Below are 18006 nucleotides of genomic sequence, written 5' to 3'. Positions count from 1 at the left end.
CTGGCCTGGATTTTATTGCTCTTTAGACCTCCAACAAGGTTAACTCTAAGGTTAACTTCTAAGTCCGTGCCATACGCACAGTGACGAGAGAGTTTCTTTAATTCAAGGATATAATCTGCAATTCTCTCTCTTAGCAACTGCTTCCTTTCAAGGAATGCAACTCCCAGTGTAATTTCATTTTTAAGCATGCCATAAGGAGTCCAGAATCTCATTAATTTCAGAATAGTCCAATGTACTGGGGTCTCATGGGCAACATTGGTTAAACACCAGCTCAAAAACATCAGTCCCTATCATGGTGAGGAAAACATTCACTTTATTCCAGCCCCTATTTTATTAGCTTGCAGCCAAATGTGTAACCTACGTTCATAATTCCACCAGTTCTCTTTGTTAGGTTTGAATTCCCCCATTGTCCCAAACTGTGTCTTCAGTGCCATTTTTTCTCAATTACGCACCGTGCTGACTCACAGAGTTGTATTTGAACATGATGGGCAGACACACCCGGAGCAATATTTCAAATCGCACAAACATCCTCAAACTTGACTTCGCGACACACTTTTTAGAACTCACAATGTTCTTCAGACCATAATCTCTTGAATGAAATGTACAAAAAATGTCATTCCCATCTGATCATCATCTTTCTGTTGTGTATTCACTGAATTAGTCTAACACGAGGTCTCACAGTGCCAGCAGCTATTGTCCAACAAACTTTATTTATACCTCCCCAGCAGAGAGGGCAGTATACAAATGTTCAGCTATTACAATATACCACAGCCTACTCCCTTGTCTCTGCTTGTGCCTGAGATGTCCGAGGCGGTCGTCCTCTCCATGGAGGTGCCAGTGGGGGCACCTCCAGAGGTTGTGGCACCAGCATCAATGCAGGGGCAGCCTCCATCACTGGGCCCTGCCACATAGATGGTCGCTCAGTCAAAGGGGCCAAGGAGACCAATTATGATGGTGGCATATAAGGGATGGTGCCCTGATTCTCATCGGTGACCGCCTGGATCGCTGGAGGGGACCACCAGCTAGGGCGCAGCTGGCATTCACTCCATGCATCTTTGCACCATCAGCACCACTGTCCGGTCCATGCCACAGAGCGTGGCATGCATTCTGTGCATGTCATTGTGCTACTCCTGTGTGTTGCCCCATATGGCTCTCCATGAGGTTGGCCCTCTCTCAATGGAGAAGTTCATGTGCTCAAAGCCCTGAGCCATGGTGATGCACATAAGCTGAATTGACTTATCCTTTCTCAGTCCATGAACCTGCACTGCCTCAGGGAACTCGGACATTTGGGAACAATCTCTCGCTGCTGGTCATGGTAGAGCCTCCTTTCTTGTGACTCCTGAGGCCCTGCATCGGCATGGTAGTGTCTGCCTTCCATCCTCCGAGGGGCACTGCCCACAGCTGTCTCTGCCTCTCTCACCTCCTTCTGCTCACTAGTACCGTGCTGTTCACCCAGTGCCACCTTTTCGAACTGCGCGCCAGAACCCACTGCTGTGAGTGTCTCTGCTCTGGTGGAGGGTGCGCTTGTATGATGTGACGGTGCTGGCTCTGCTGTCTCAAATGCTTGAGGTGCCCCCAGTGATGCAACTGTATCATGCTCGGCCTCCACGACTGACCCTGTGGGAGACACAAGAAGGCGATCATGAGAACTCGCCTGTGACAGCAGAAACCTCTGCAGTGCTGAGGCTTTCCAATGCAGCTGAGTTTTGGCGTGCTGTCAGACAGGGTGGACTGCACTGCACCTCCTTCATCTCGAGATCTCAATATTGTTTCACCCTCTCCTCCAGGAATTCCCATCTCTACATTGTCCACTTGGTGGTGCGGGGACACCCTGTGATTTCCATCACTGCCTCCTCCAAGGCAGTGAGGATGGTGAGCTGGGGCACTCCTCCTCCTGTGGGTACTCTGTCTCTCATGAATTATGTGCCCTTTTCTCTTGTAATGATAAAGCAGAGAGCAATAAGGCACTTCTGGCATCTCTGACCAATGCCAGTGGCTCTTTTACAGAAGAAGCTGCATGTATCAGTGCTGCCAAGTCCTCAACAGTACTAAGGTATTGTTGAGGATCAGTAAGTACCCTGGACACACATTTCTCCCTTTTTTAAATTCTTTCATGGGCTATGAGCATCGCTGGCTAGGCCAGTATTTATTGCCCATCCCTAATTGCCCTTGAGAAGGTGGTGATGAGCTGCCTTCTTGAACCGCTGCAGTCCATGTGGGGTAGGTACACCCACAGTGCTGTTAGGAAGGGAGTTCCAGGATTTTGACCCAGCAACAATGAAGGAACAGTGATATAGTTCCAAGTCAGGATGGTGTGTGGCTTGGAGGGGAACTTGCAGGTGGTGTTCCCATGCATCTGCTTCCCTTGTCCTTCTAGGTGGTTGAGGTTGCGGGTTTGGAAGGTGCTGTCGAAGGAGGCTTGGTAAGTTGCTATGGCGCATCTTGTAGATGGTACACACTGTTGCCGCTGTGCGCCAGTGGTGGAGGAAGTGAATATTTAAGGCGGTGGATAGGGTGCTGATCAAGCGGACTGCTTTGTCCTGAATGGTGTCGAGCTTCTTTAGTGTTGCTGGTGCTGCATTCATCCAGTCAATTTGTGGTTATTCTATCACACACCTTGTGTTGCTTAATCGGAGGTCAATGCAGGTCAATGAGCACAGAAGTGATGGGGGAATGGGACTTGGTGTGAATAGGGACACGGGCAGCAGAGTTTTGCATGATCTCAAGTTTACAAAGGGCGGCACAGTGGCGCAGTGGTTAGCACCGCAGCCTCACAGCTCCAGCGACCCGGGTTCAATTCCGGGTACTGCCTGTGTGGAGTTTGCAAGTTCTCCCTGTGTCTGTGTGGGTTTTCCCCGGGTGCTCCGGTTTCCTCCCACAAGCCAAAAGACTTGCAGGTTGGTAGGTAAATTGGCCATTATAAATTGCCCCTAGTATAGGTAGGTGGTAGGGAAATATAGGGACAGGTGGGGATGTGATAGGAATATGGGATTAGTGTAGGATTAGTATAAATGGGTGGTTGATGGTCGGCACAGACTCGGTGGGCCGAAGGGCCTGTTTCAGTGCTGTATCTCTAAACTAAACTAAACTAAGAATGTGGGAGAGCAGCCAGTGGTGTGTTGGAATAGTCAAGTCTGGAGGTAACAAAGGCACGAATGAGGGTTTCAGCAACAGATGAGCTGAGGCAGGGTCAGAGTCGGACGATGTTACAGAAGTGGAAATAGGTGGTCTTAGTGATGGCGCAAATATGAGGTCGGAAGCTCAGCTCAAGGTCAAACATGACACCAAGGTTGTGACTAGTTTGGTTCAGGTTCCAACAGTTGCCAGGGAGAAGGATGGGGAACAGAGATGGTAGCAGGGGCCAATGTCAATGGTTTTGGTCTTCCTAATATTTAATTGGAGGAAATTTCCTCTTATCCATACTGATGTCGGATAAGTAGTCTGATAATTTAGTGACAGTAGTGGAGTTGAGAGAGGTGGTAGTGAGGTAGAGCTGGGTGTCATTGGCGTGCATGTGAAATTTAACACTGTTTTTGGATGATGCCCGCCGAGGGGCAGCATGTAGATAAGGAATAGGAGGGAGCCCAAGAATAGATCATGGGGGACACCAGAGGTAACGGTGCGGGAGTGGGAAGAGAAGCCATTGCAGATAATTTTCTAGCTGCTATAAAGTGGAATGATAAGAATGGAACCAGGTGAGAGCAGTCCCACCCAGCTGATCAACAGTGGAGAGGGGTTGGAGGAGAATGGTGTGGTCAACCATGTTAAAGGCTGCAGTCAGGTTGAGAAGTCCACCTTTATTTTGTCACAGTCATATCAGATGTCATTTGGGACTTTGATGAGAGCTGGTACTGGGCCAAGGGCGGAAACCTGACTGGAGGGATCTAACCATGGAGTTCTGGGAAAGATGGGCACAGATTCATGAACCTGGAAGGTTGTAGGGCAGGAGGAGGTGACAGAGAGAGGGAGGGGGGAAAGTCCTGGAGCGATTGGCACGAGGATGAGAATTTTAGAACTGAGGCATTGCTGGACTGGGAGCCAGTGCAAGTCAACAAACACAGGGGGAGATGCGTGAACAGGACTTGGTGTGTCTTAAGACATGGAGAGCAGAGTTTTGGATGAGCTCAGGTTTATGGTAGTGGAGAAGTTGGGAGGCCAACCAGTAGAACTTTGAAATAGTTGGAATGCAGCGCAGTCTGAGATCTGAATCTTTGGATTTTCCTGGCCAGTGTGGTTTAGTTCTACATCAGACATCGCATTTACTCACTGACCTAATTCGGGACATCCCACTCTGTTCATTCACTAGTTTATACTTTATAAAGTGCTGCTTGCACATTGTAAGGAGAATTGCAGTTAAAACCTGATTGGACAGTTACCCTCCGTAGCTAATAAAAAGAGATTAGATTTCACGTTGCATTTTCGAAATACCTTGCTTACCTCAGTGAATATTTGACTCCTGAACTCATCAAAATAAAATCTCCAACAGCAGCAACTTGTCTGCTTCATTGGCAGAATTCTTCTCTCTGAGCAGATTTTCTACCTGTGACCTGTAGCTCACAGATTCAGAGATCATTTTCACTAATTAAGCTTTCGCGCAAAAGCAAGAGACAATTTCCACCCAGCGGCTGGCAGCAGCTGAGAGGAGAGACAGAGAAGGAGAGTAGCAGTTCCACAAAAGTCAAGCAATAAATGACTTCAGGGCTGTCAAATCTGGAAAGGATTTGTGAATTAACATACGATGGCTTCAATAGATTCCACCCGCAAGTTTTCGTTCCCTCGTGAACGTGATGACTGTGAATGGCATGAAGGTATAGTCCCCAGTGTTGGGGCGAGTTGCCAGGTGATGGGGTACAGCCCAGGGTGTCGGGGAGCAGTTCCAGAGGTTGGGGAACAGTCCCACAGTAACCAGAAGCCCTCTAAGTGCCTCACTCAACTGGTCATTCTGCATTAAGTGTGGACGGTGAGTGTGTGCTAGTTGAACTGCCCCATTCAATATCGATCCTGTCCGCCAGTGTCTATGCACACACGCACAGAATTGTCTGATGGTTATTCTCCTGCACTGACCGTGGGGCGCTGAGACTGCAATGACTTCCTGTTGCCACTCAGGCTGGGATTAGTTTACCTGATGAGCCTCAAGCATCACAAAGCCAATACATGATTTAGACTGTGGCTTGCGATGAATAAATCCCTCACACGCCTCAGAACGTTAAAATTGTTCCTGAGATTCAAAAATAATGGTCTAGAAATTGGTTCACTGATTCTAGAGTCACTAGACCCGAGGCACACCCGATATGGGGCATCATTTAAATGGGCTGATCGACACTGGGTAAATTCACAAGTTATGTGCAGAATATTTCAGTGAGTGGTCGATCTATGGTACCGGCTCCGACAGTGGAAGCTGTCAGAACAGACTCATAAGAAGCCTCCATATCCAAAGGATCATCCTCCGCCATTTTCGCCACCTCCAGCGTGATGCCACTACCAGTCGCATCTTCCCCTCCCTTCCCCTGTCAGCATTCCGAAGGGATCGTTCCCTCCGCGACACCCTGGTCCACTCCTCCATTACCCCCACCACCTCGTCCCCGTCCCAGGGCACCTTCCCTTGCAATCACAGGAGGTGTAATACCTGCCCATTTACCTCCTCTCTCCTCACTATCCCAGGCCCCAAACACTCCTTTCAGGTGAAGCAGCGATTTACTTGTACTTCTTTCAATGTAGTATACTGTATTCGCTGCTCACAGTGTGGTCTCCTCTACATTGGGGAGACCAAGCGCAGACTGGGTGACCGCTTTGCGGAACATCTCCGCTCAGTCCGCAAGCAGGACCCTGAGCTTCCGGTTGCTTGCCATTTCAACACTCCCCCCTGCTCTCATGCTCACATCTCTGTCCTGGGATTGCTGCAGTGTTCCAGTGAACATCAACGCAAGCTCGAGGAACAGCATCTCATCTACCGATTAGGCACACTACAGCCTGCCGGACTGAACATTGAGTTCAATAATTTCAGAGCATGACAGCCCCCCACTTTACTTTCATTTTCAGTCATTTTTAGTTATTTTTTCTTCCTTTTTTTTGCATTCCTTTTTACATTTTTTGCATTTATTTCATTTCATCTTAGTTTGTTCAGTTTGCTTACCCACTGTTTTTTTCAGGTTGTTTTTCTTCAGGTTTGCACTTGCTGATGTTCTATATTCAGTATATTCACACCTAATCTGTACTAATGCTTTGTCTTTCAAAACACCATTAACATATTGTTTGCCTTTGCTCTGTGACCTTTTGGTCAGCTATGTGGCCTGGTCCAATCTGCACCTTCTCCTTTGTTATCTCTTGCCCAACCCCCACCTCACTTGTTTATAATCTGTGACTTTTCTAATATTTGTCAGTTCCGAAGAAGGGTCACTGACCCGAAACGTTAACTCTGCTTCTCTTTCCACAGATGCTGCCAGACCTGCTGAGTGAATCCAGCATTTCTTGTTTTTGTTTCATAAGAAGGGTCGCTGACCCGAAACGTTAACTCTGCTTCTCTTTCCACAGATGCTGCCAGACCTGCTGAGTGATTCCAGCATTTCTTGTTTTTGTTTCATTCAAATGCAAACTCGATTTGAGCTGGACAGAATTTGCACTTAAAATTCCACAATCTTTTGTGCTAATTTAAAAATTACCGTTCCAGATGCCGGCCTCATCTGGATAACTGCCCCCACCCCAGTCTGAATTCGTCACCGTGGAAAATTTCCGCTAATTGCGCCTGTTTGCAAGCACGCTCTGAAAATTATGTTTTCTTTAGATGAAAGGACACTAATAGGCACCTTCTAAAAGCTTATAAATGTATATTTTTAATTTACTATAACTGACTGCTGTACACCAATGTAACTATGAAGTGTTTCAGTAAAGTTTTTTAAAGTTATTTTCAGTTTTTTAGGATCGGGTTACTCCCAGCTGTTGACTAGACGCCCGAGTGAAGTGCTTACTTTGTGATATATGTATATGTGTATATCAAGAGATATTTATGAATGCAAATATTTGAAAAATAGTTATGCTCTAAAGCGCTGCCTGATTGTGCTGTTTTATGACCGATTTTACGTTCGGCGATATGCAGGTGAGTTTGAGCAGAAACTTGGGTAAAAAGCACTTAAAACTAGTGCAGTTTTGGGCACAATTTGATCACCGGTTGTGCCCTAAGTAGAAAAGTCCTGGCATAGTCTCCTGTCTGTTGTAGACTGATTAAAGATTGTTGTGATTAGTCAACAACTCCATTATCATTGTATCATGCGACTACCAGGATGTCGAAGGTGACCTATTAAGACTTTGGTATATTTTAATCTATAAATTCCTCTGTTCCAAGTTCCTATGGAGTACTTGGGAACATAGAAGCAAAAGTAGCTCCTCGAGACTGTTGCAACATACAGAATATGGCCGATTTGTGACCTAACTCCATAAACCCACCTTCGGCCCTTAATACCTTTAGTTAACAAAACTCCATTAATCTCAGATTTAAAATTAACATGGACTTAGCCTTTTGCAGAAGAGAGTACCAAATTTCTACCACCTTTTGCATTTAGAAGTGTTTCCTAATTTCACTCCTGAAAAGGCCTGGCTCTAATTTTTATATCATTTCAGCCTATACATCTATCATCTAAAGTTTTCTGTTCCCATTCAGATGCTGATCTAAATATCTAAGGAAGGGGAGGTACCATTTTTTTGAATAACACCCATGAAAATTCCTGCTTGTTCAAATCACCGACCTTTTCAATGTCAACCGTTCATTAAAATTGGAATCAATAAAATTTTTCATATGCTTCAGGACTTGAAAATCTCCCGACATTCTGCCCTGTCAAAATGAACTTGTTGTGATGTATGTCAGGCTGTTATGTGAGGCAAGGGAGCAGATAGCAGGGGCTCTGACGCAAATTTTCAAATCTTCCCTGGCCACAGGAGAGGTGCCAGAGGATTGGAGGACAGTGAATGTGGTACCATTATTCAAGAAGGGTAGCAGGGATAAACCAGGTAATTACAGGCTGGTGAATCTAACATCAATGGTAGGGAAACTATTGAAAAAGATTCTGAGGGACAGGATTAATCTCCACTTGGGGAGACAGGGATTAATCAGGGATAGTCAGTATGACTTTGTCAGGGGGAGATCGTGTCTAACAAACTTGATTGAATTTTTCGAGGAGGTGACTAGATGTGTAGAGGAGGGTAAAGCAGTTGATGTAGTCTACATGGACTTCAGTAAGGCTTTTGATAAGGTCCCGCATGGGAGATTGGTTAAGAAGGTAAGAGCCCATGGGATCCAGGGCAATTTGGCAAATTGGATCCAAAATTGGCTTCGTGGCAGCAGGCAGAGGGTGATAGTCGAGGGTTGTTTTTGCGATTGGAAGCCTGTGACCAGTGGTGTACCGCAGGGGTCAGTGCTGGGACCCTTGCTGTTTGTAGTGTACATTAATGATTTAGACGTGAATATAGGAGGTATGATCAGTAAGTTTGCAGATGACACGAGAAATGGCGGTGTCATAAATAGTGAGGAGGAAAATCTTAGATTACAGGACGATATAAATGGGCTGGTAAGATGGGCAGAGCAGTGGCAAATGGAATTTAATCCTGAGAAGTGCGAGGTGATGCATTTTGGGAGGACTAACAAGGTAAGGGAATATACAATGGATGGTAAGACCCTAGGAGGTACAGAGGGTCAGCGGGACCTTGGTGTACTTGTCCATAGACCATTGACGGCAGCAGCACATTAGATAAGGTGGCTAGGAAGGCATATGGGATACTTGCCTTTAGTAGCCGAGTCATAGAATATAAGAGCAGGAAGGTTATGATGGAGCTGGATAAAATGCTAGTTAGGCCACAGCTGGAGTACTGTGTACAGTTCTGATCACCACACTATTGGAAGGATGTGATTGCACTGGAGAGGGTGCAGAGGAGATTCACCAGGATGTTGCCTGAGCTGGAGTATTTCAGCTATGAAGAGAGACTGGATAGGCTAGGGTTGTTTTCCTTAGAGCAGAGAAGGCTGAGGGGGACCTGATTGAGGTATACAAAATTATGAGGGGCATTGATAGGGTAGATAGGAAGAGACTTTTTCCCTTAGCGGAGGGGTCAATAACCAGGGGGCATAGATTTAAGGTAAGGGGCAGGAGGTTTAGAGCGGATTTGAGGATAGATTTTTTCACCCAGAGGGTGGTTGGAATCTGGAACGTACTGCCTGAAGGGGTGGTAGAGGCAGGAACCCTCACAACACTTAAGAAGTATTTAAATGAGCACTTGAAGTGCCATAGCATACAAGGCTACGGGCCAAGTGTTGGAAAATGGGATTAGAATAGCTAGGTGCTTGATGGCCAGCATGGACACGATGGGCCGAAGGGCCTGTTTCTGTACTGTATAACTCTATGACTCTATGAGGGGAAAAGCAACGGAATCTGCAAAAGTGAAGAACGTTCTTGATCAGAGCAAAGCTCCCACTGAGTGAGATCTTGAAAGAAAAATCAAGATTTCTATTTTTACATGACCTTTCACCACCTCAGGACATCCCAAAGCACTTTCGAGTCAATGAAGTACTTTTGAAGTTTAGTCACAGTTGTAATGTAGGGAAATGCGGCAACCAATTTGTGCACAGCAAGATCCCACAAACAGAAATAAGTTAAATGACCAGATAATGCGGGGGCTTTTTTGTGATGTTGGTTGAGAAATAAATATTGGCGAGGGCACCAGGGATAACTCTCCTGCTGGTCTTCAAATAGTGGCCATACGATCTTTTACATCCACCTGAGAGGGCAGACAGAGCCTTGTTTTTAAGTCTCATCTGAAAGACGGCACCAACAACAGTGCTGCACATGCTCCCTCAGTACTACACTGGGAAGGTCAGCCAGACTTTTGTGCTCAAGTCTCTGGAGACTTGCATTCATATAGTGCCATTGATGAGCTTCACATGTCCCAAAACTCTGCTCAGTGAACTCTTGAAAAACCTGGGTTTTATTGGAAAGCAGTGTGTGATTCTCCTGTATGAAGAAGGCCATTTGGCATTGTGCATATGCCGATTCCAATCCCCCTGCTCTTTTCCCACTGCCCTTAAATTTTCCCTTTTCAAGTTTATAAGAACAATGGACAATTTATTTAAAAATAATCCTCTGTTTTACCAACTTAATCGCTGACATTTTTAGCACATTGATGTACAAGTTGTGAATATTGATTAAACCATTCCGTTCCTGACTCATATCTGTTGGAAACTGACCTGAGAGACCTCAATAATGATACTAGGACCTGAGGAGTTATTAATTTCTGTTTTCTGACTGGCCTGGATTCAGTTGAATTTCTTGCAGGTAATGTTATTCCTGCTGAATAGAGCTACTGGCAATGATATATTCTTAACAATCAATACCTGTGAATAAAGGGTGTACCTTTGCCTTGACCTCAAGATATTGCATTATGGATGCGTGCACACAAAGGTACAGTGGGGTAGTGGTTTAGTATTGCAGAGAATGTGGGTTCAAATCCCACCACGTGTTTGAGTATTTAAATTCAGTTGTTCAAAATCATAGAATCGTAGAATGGTTACACCACAGGAGGAGGCCATTCGACCCATTGTGTCTGTGCTGGAAAATCTGGAAACAAAAGCTTGGATCAGTAAAAGTGACCGTGAAATTGTCGTTAAAAACCTAACTGGTTCACAAATGTCCCCTTAGGGAAGGAAACCTGCTGTCCTTAACTGGTCTGGGCCTATATGTGACTCCAGTCCCACACCGATGTGGTTGATTCTAAGACACCTAGTTGCATCAAACACACTACCAGTGGTTCAAGAAGACAGCCCACTATCTTTGCAGAGCAGTTGAGGTTTTGCAATAAATGCGAGCCTTGTCAGTGATACCTGCATTACAAGATTGGGAAAAAGGATAAGAATTCCACTCAGAAGGGTCAAGGGGGTTATAAGCGCAGCCACCAAAGGTTGGATGGTTGATGGGCAAGATGCTCAGGAGATTAGAATCGGAAGTTAGAAGGGTGCGGAACGGAGAGTAGAGGTTTTGAAGTGAGGAGAGACTGTGATAGAACAGATCAAGAAAAACTATTCCCTTTGATGAACCAGAGGTTCAAAATCATTGGTAAAAGATCTAGAGTGGAGATGAAGAGAAATATTATCACTCGTCGAGTTGTCAGGAGCTGGAATGCTCAACTGGAAAAGGTGATGGAAGATGATTCCATAAATAATTTGAAAAGGGAGCCGGGCAGGTATTGAGGATGAGGAACTTACAGGATTACGGACAAACAGCGGGGGTGGGGACTAAAGATGTCTGCTCTTTCAAAAGGGCAGCACAGGTATGATGGGTCAAATGGCTTCCATTGTGTTGTATGTTTCTAATACCAGTATTTATTGCCCACCCCTAATTGCCCTTGAGCAGGTTGTGGTGAGCTGCCTTCTTGAACCGCTGCAGTCCATGTGGGGTAGATACACCCACAGTGCTGTTAGGGAGGGAGTTCCAGGATTTCCAGCGACACTGAAGGAACGGTGATATAGTTCTAAGTCAGGATGGTGAGTGGCTTGCAGGGGAACTTGCAGGTGGTGGTTTTTGCATGCGTCTGCTGCCCTTGTCCTTCTAGGTGGTAGAGATTGCGGGTTTGAAAGGAGCCTTGGCGAGTGACTGCAGTGTACCTTGAAGATGGGAAATACTGCAGCCACAGTTTGCCGGTGGTGGAGGGAGCTGGTGTGTAAACCAGTGAATGGGCTATCAATCAGGTGAACTGATCTGTTCTGGATGGTGTTGAAATGTCCGAAATGTCTCTATCACAACTGTTACTGCAGAAACCGTTTCATGTGGCAGAGAGGTCGGCAACCAGAGAACACAGGTTTAGGACGATTGGCTAAAGAGCCACAGGCAACATGAGCAAGAAGTTGTTCAAACAACGAGTGGTTATGATCTGGAATGCACTGCCTGATAGGGTGGACGCAGATTCAATAGTGGCTTTCAAAAGGGAATTTGTTAAATACTTGAAGGGAAAAAAATTACAGGGCCACGGAGAAAGAGCAGGAGAGTGGGACTAATTGGATAGCACAGGCACGATGTACTGAATGGCCTTCTGCTGCATTGCATCACTCTATAAATGCCATCATTTGTTGCATGTTCTGTGTTGTGTCGAGGCACTGTATGAAATCATTCCTTTGTTCTTGGCTTAGTAATGGATTATCTCTGGCTTTTCTCCAGGTACCAGATCCATACGGGTCTCCAACACTCAATTATTCGGCCAAGGCAACCCAACTGCTTGCCGCTTGATCAGGTGACCCTGCCCCAGAAGTTGCAGGAAGCCGGGTACGCCACACACATGATTGGAAAATGGCACCTGGGGTTCTACAAGAAGGAGTGTCTGCCCACTAGGCGAGGCTTCGACACATTCTTTGGTACGCTGACGGGCAGCACAGACTACTACACCTATGACAACTGCGACGGCCCGGGGGTCTGCGGCTTTGATCTCCATGATGGAGAGAACGTGGCTTGGGAGTACAGTGGGAAATACTCCACCTCCCTCTACGCCCAGAAAGTGACCAAGATCCTGGCCTCGCACAGCCCCAAGGAGCCTGTGTTCATCTATGTGGCTTTCCAGGCAGTTCACACTCCTCTGCAGTCCCCGAAGGAATACATCTATCAGTACAGGTCCTTCGCAAATGTGGCTCGGAGGAAGTATGCAGCGATGGTCACCTGCATGGATGAAGCCATCAAGAACATCACCTTGGCCCTCAAGAAGTACGGCTATTACAAAAACAGCATCCTAATCTTCTCGACCGATAATGGGGGACAGCCATTCACGGGGGGTAGCAACTGGCCTCTCCGAGGCCGTAAAGGCACCTATTGGGAAGGTGGTATCAGAGGTCTTGGGTTTGTCCACAGCCCTTTGATCAAGAAGAAGAGGAGGGTGAGCAAATCGCTGGTACACATCACCGACTGGTACCCCACCTTGGTCTCACTAGCACAAGGTAACATCACGGAGATGCCCCCGCTTGACGGGTACAATCTGTGGTCAACTATCAGTGAAGGCAAGAAGTCCCCACGGACCGAGATCCTACACAACATTGACCCCTTGCACAGCCGTGCCAAGTTTGGTTCTTGGGAGGAAGGGCATAACCTCTGGAACACTGCCATCCAAGCTGCCGTTAGGGTGGGGGATTGGAAACTACTGACCGGGGACCCAGGGTACAGTGACTGGATCCCACCGCAGACGCTGCCCAACCTCCCGGGCAGCTGGTGGAACCTCGAGAGGCAGCGGGTGGGCCACCAGAAGTCAGTGTGGCTGTTCAACATCACAGCAGACCCTTACGAGCGCGAGGAGATCTCCAACAAGCACCCCAGAGTGGTCAAGCGGCTGCTAGCCAGGTTGGCGTATTACGACAGCACCTCCATTCCCGTGCGATACCCAGCCGAAGACCCCCGAGCTAACCCGGAACTCAACGGGGGGGCCTGGGGACCCTGGGCGAGTGAGGATGATGAGGTCCAGCAGGAGAAGGGGACGGTAAAACACAAGAGCAAGAAAAAGTCTTGCAAGATCTGCAAGCTGAAATCGTTCTTTAAGAAACTGAACACAAGGATAATGTCCAACAGGATATAGTGAAAGAGGAGAGATAACAGAAAACAGGTTACTCATTGACTCAACTGCATGAGTTACTGACTGTGTATACTTGTGTGTGTAAGATAGACATTTAACTCACTGTTTTGGGAGGTATCCAAAACAATAGGCTTGCAGGGCTATGGGGATTAAGCGGGGGAATGGAACGTACTGAATAGCTCCACGGAGAGCCGGCATAGACCCGATGGGCTGAACGGCCTCCTTCTGTGCCGTAAATGACTCTGTCAGCAAGTGTGAGTTCATCTACTTTGAACCTAAAAAGGATAGATCAGAGTACCTTCTAAATGGTTCATGTTAAAGTTAAGAGTTCGTGTACATCGGTCATTGAAATGTCATGAACAGGTACAGAAAGATGGCCTTTATATCTAGAGGACAATAACACAAAAGGTACGAGTTATGCTACAGTTATACAAAGCCCTGGTTAGACCACACGTGGAGTACTGTGTTCAGTTGTGTGAACCACACCTTAAGAAGGATATATTGGCCTTAGAGGGAGTGCAGCATAGATTTACCAGAATGGTATCTAGACTCCAAGGGTTAAATAATGAGGTGAGGTTACACAAACTAGTGTTATATTCCCTGGAAATCAGAAGGTTAAGGGGTGAAATATTGAAGTTTCCAAGATATTAAGGGAAACAGATAGGAAATGGAGACTAACTATTTCCACTGGTTGGGGAGTCTAGGACTAGGAGACATAGTTTAAAAATTAGAGCCAAATCTTTCAGGAATGAAGTTAGGAATTAATTCCGCTTGCAGAGTTTGGAGCTCTCTTTCACAAATAACAATTGATGCTGGATCAGTTGTTAAAGTTAAATCTGGGATTGATGGATTTTTGTTAACCAAAGGTTTATTAAGGGATATGGAGCAAAGGCAGGTATTTTCAGTCAGATCACAGATCAGCAATGATCCCACTGAATAACAGAACAGGCTTGAAGGGCTGAATGGTCTCACCCTGCTCTATGTTCTACCAGCACAAAGACAAGAGCAACATGTGCATGGGAACACCATCACCTTTTAAAAAAAATTCTACCAGGGGATGTGGATGTCAATGGCAAGGCCAGCATTTGTTGCCCATCCCTATTGCCCTTCACAACTTTGTGACTTGCTAGGCCATTTCAGAGGGCAAATAAGAGTCAACCACATTGCTGTGGGTCTGGAGTTACACGTAGGCCAGACCAGCTAAGGATGGCAGATTTCCTTCCCCTAAAGGACATCAGTGAAACAGATGGGTTTTTACAACAATTGATGTCAGTTTCAAGGTACCATTACTGAGACCAGCTATCAATTAAAGGTTTTTTTACATTAATTAATTGTATTTAAATTCCACCAGCTGTCATGGTGGGATTTGAACCTATGTTCACAGGACATTAGCCTGGACCTTTGGATTACTAGTTCATTAACATTACCACTGCACCACTGTCTCCCCATCAAGGTTACACACACCATTCCTGGAGATATACCAGCTGTTCCTTCATCATTTCTGGATCAACACACTGGAAGTGGTTGCCCAACACCATGACCGGAGCTCCATCATTCAGGAAGGCGCACACCAACATGATTTGCTCTGTAGCGAAGCAAGAAGCCACTCAGTTTGTACCGAATCGCTTGTAGTTTAAGAAGGCCCACCATCACCTTCTCAGGACAACTAAGGATGGGCAATAAATGCCTGTCTTGCCAGTGATGTCTGCATCCTCTGAGAATAATTGTTTTTAAAAAAAGTTAGAAATTTTTTTGTTGCTGCAGATATTTCTGTCACGCTCAACGCCAAGAATACCTCTCATTCTCAACGTACAGAAGTGTGACCTTATGACAACTACTTCTGGTAATATATCAATGCCCCGGGTTAAATAGGATGCCCTTTATTTTCTGACTGGAAATGGCACAGTCCATTTTGGGGGAGACAGTGGTGTAGTGGGTGATGTTACCGGACTGGTAATCCTGAGGTCTAGGCAAATGTCCTGGGGACAAGGGTTCAAATCCCACCAGGGCAGCTGATGGAATTTAAATTCAATTAATTAACAGAAATCTGGAATTGAAAGCTAGTCTTACTAATGATGGCCAGGAAACGATCATCGATTGTTGTAAAAACCCATCTGGTTCACTAAGGTCTTTTAGAGAAGGAAATCTGCTGTCCTTACCTGGTCTGGCCTACATGTGACTCCAGACCCACAGCAATGTGGTTGACTCTTAACTGTCCTCTGAAATGGCCAAGCAAGCCACTCAGTTCAAGGGCAATTAGGGATGGACAACAAATGCTGGGTTTGCCATTGATGCCCACATCCATGAAAGAAAAAAAATCCCCTTGTATCATCTTGGTTCTACCGATGACAGAGGAAGCAAACACTCAATTGGACCATCTACCTTATGTTATAATCTGCCCATCAGATTTATTAAAATTCCACTGGTAGCAGATTCCACTACCTTACAACTTTTCAAATTTATGACTCCTTAGGTAATAAAAACCAAAAGGCTGTGGTCAGTGGGGGTCAATTAGTGCTTTTAAGACTTGAGATTTTGTTGGGTAAGGGTCAAGGAATATGGAGCAAAGGTGGGAAAATTGGGTCGAGGTGCATGTTAACTAACTGGTCGAGCCTGAGTGCTGAATGGCCTACTCCTGCTCCTAATGTATCTATATTACTAAATGGAAGACTCAATGCCTCACGAACTGTCCTAATAAAGCTGAATTTGAATTGGCATCTGTAATAGATGAACGTGAAACCCTCATGGAGCCATAACACACACATATCTCAGCCGGAACAGCTGTTGGACTGCACAAAACTTGCCAATTATAAATTACTCTGCATAACCCTGCCAATCAACCTCTTTCTCCAGAGGATCAAAAAGGACATCAAATGGTATCTTTCACAATGAAATAGTGCTATCAATCGCAGTGAGGTTAAGACACATAATGGGTCTCTCAGAATCTGTCTCTAACCCTTCCAGTGCTGAAATGAGATGTGCTTGCAGTTAATGCAAACTAGCCAGAGTGACATACGAATATAAAAGCGAAATTCTGCATATACTGGAAATCTGAAACAAAAACAGAAAATGCTAGAAATACTGAGCAGGTCAGACAGCATCTGTAGAGTGAGAAACAGAGTTAACGTTTCAGGTCAGTGACCATCAGAATGGGGAAAAGTTCGAAATGTAGTAGGTTTTGAGCAAGTACAAAGGCTGGGAAGGGAGGAAGAACAAAAGAGAAGGGTTATGATAGGATGAAAGGCAGGAGAGATTAAATGAGAAAAGTTTTCATGGTGCAAGACCAAAGAGAGCAGAAATGCGATGAGTAAAGAAACGAAAGATGTGGCTCACGGAGGTGTGAATAAGAAATAGCAGAATCATTATCAACAGCTGCTGTCAGAGAAAATACGGGGCAGAGGTTATGATCTGAAATTGTTGAACTCAGTGTGGAGTCCAGCAGGCTGTAAAGTGCTTGAAAGATGAGGTGTTGTTCCCCAAGCTTACATGGAACAGTGCAGAAGGCCACGGATAGTGAGGTCAGAGTTGGAGTGGGCAGAGAATTAAAATAATCGGTGAGCAATGTGGCTGATTAAGCAGTTTTAGTGTTCAATAATGGCTCTAATCATCAACAAAAGGTTCTGTTGAACTATTAACATTGGTCATTTGTAAGTGAGAAGTTAGCACAGCGAGAACACTTTGTCACAGTGAAACACATAGAGGTCGATCGGAGGCAAGAGACACAGACTCCGACTTAATGAGTTCACATCTCCTGCACTCTGTTTCTCTCTCTCTCTCTCTCTTCCCCCCTCCATCTCTCCCTCTCTCCCTTCCTCTCGCTGTCTCTCCCTCTCTCATGTTCTTTATTCAGACAACTCACTTTAATCTTAAAAATCTCACACAGAAATGAAAGTAAAGATTAACCTCAGCGCCTCATCTTTGAATCCTTCAGGCGTCGACATTACCTTCAACAATTTCAGATCATAACCAACCCTCCCATTTTCCCAGTCAGCAGCTGTTGGTGATAATTCTGCTGCTGTAATTTATGCTTTCTTTTGACACATTCTTTGTTTCTTTACTTGTCCCATTTCCATCTTCTTTTTGCACCATCCCTTTTTATCATTTAATCTCTCCTGCCTTCCGCCCTATCATAGGCCTTCTCTTTTGTTCGTCCACCCTCCCCATTTTCCCTGCCTCTGTACTTGTTACATCTCTAACTTTTTCCAGTTTTAATGGAAGGTCATTGACCTGAAACGTTGGGCTGGATTTTAAAGTCCCATTCCCAGCGGTGGGGGGGGGGGGGGTTGCAATAAAGACGGGTACGGAGGAGGCCTGCCACCAACCCCGAAGGCGGCAGGCCCCGTACCGATCTCGGCGGCAACGACAAGGCCTCATGACAGCCGCCCCACCGCTCGGCGACGGGACCTGCATTAAAATATATTC

At 45.8% G+C, this 18006-nt stretch overlaps 1 protein-coding gene across 1 annotated transcript in view; it reads left to right on the top strand.

Annotated features, from left to right (window-relative positions):
• LOC137376053 (arylsulfatase I-like) overlaps window positions 1–16301 on the top strand; it is a 39553-nt gene extending 23252 nt beyond the window's left edge. The window contains exon 2 of the mRNA XM_068044037.1: window positions 12192–16301. Coding sequence (XP_067900138.1) covers window positions 12192–13587 — 1396 coding nt within the window. The 3' untranslated portion in view covers window positions 13588–16301. The remainder of the gene's footprint in view (window positions 1–12191) is intronic.
• The last annotated feature ends 1705 nt before the right edge of the window (window positions 16302–18006 follow it).

Source organism: Heterodontus francisci, chromosome 12, assembly GCF_036365525.1.
Source record: "Heterodontus francisci isolate sHetFra1 chromosome 12, sHetFra1.hap1, whole genome shotgun sequence".
NCBI lineage: Eukaryota > Metazoa > Chordata > Chondrichthyes > Heterodontiformes > Heterodontidae > Heterodontus > Heterodontus francisci.
The sequence above is the reverse complement of the archived record's forward strand: the minus strand, read 5'-3'. Positions and strand labels throughout refer to the sequence as shown.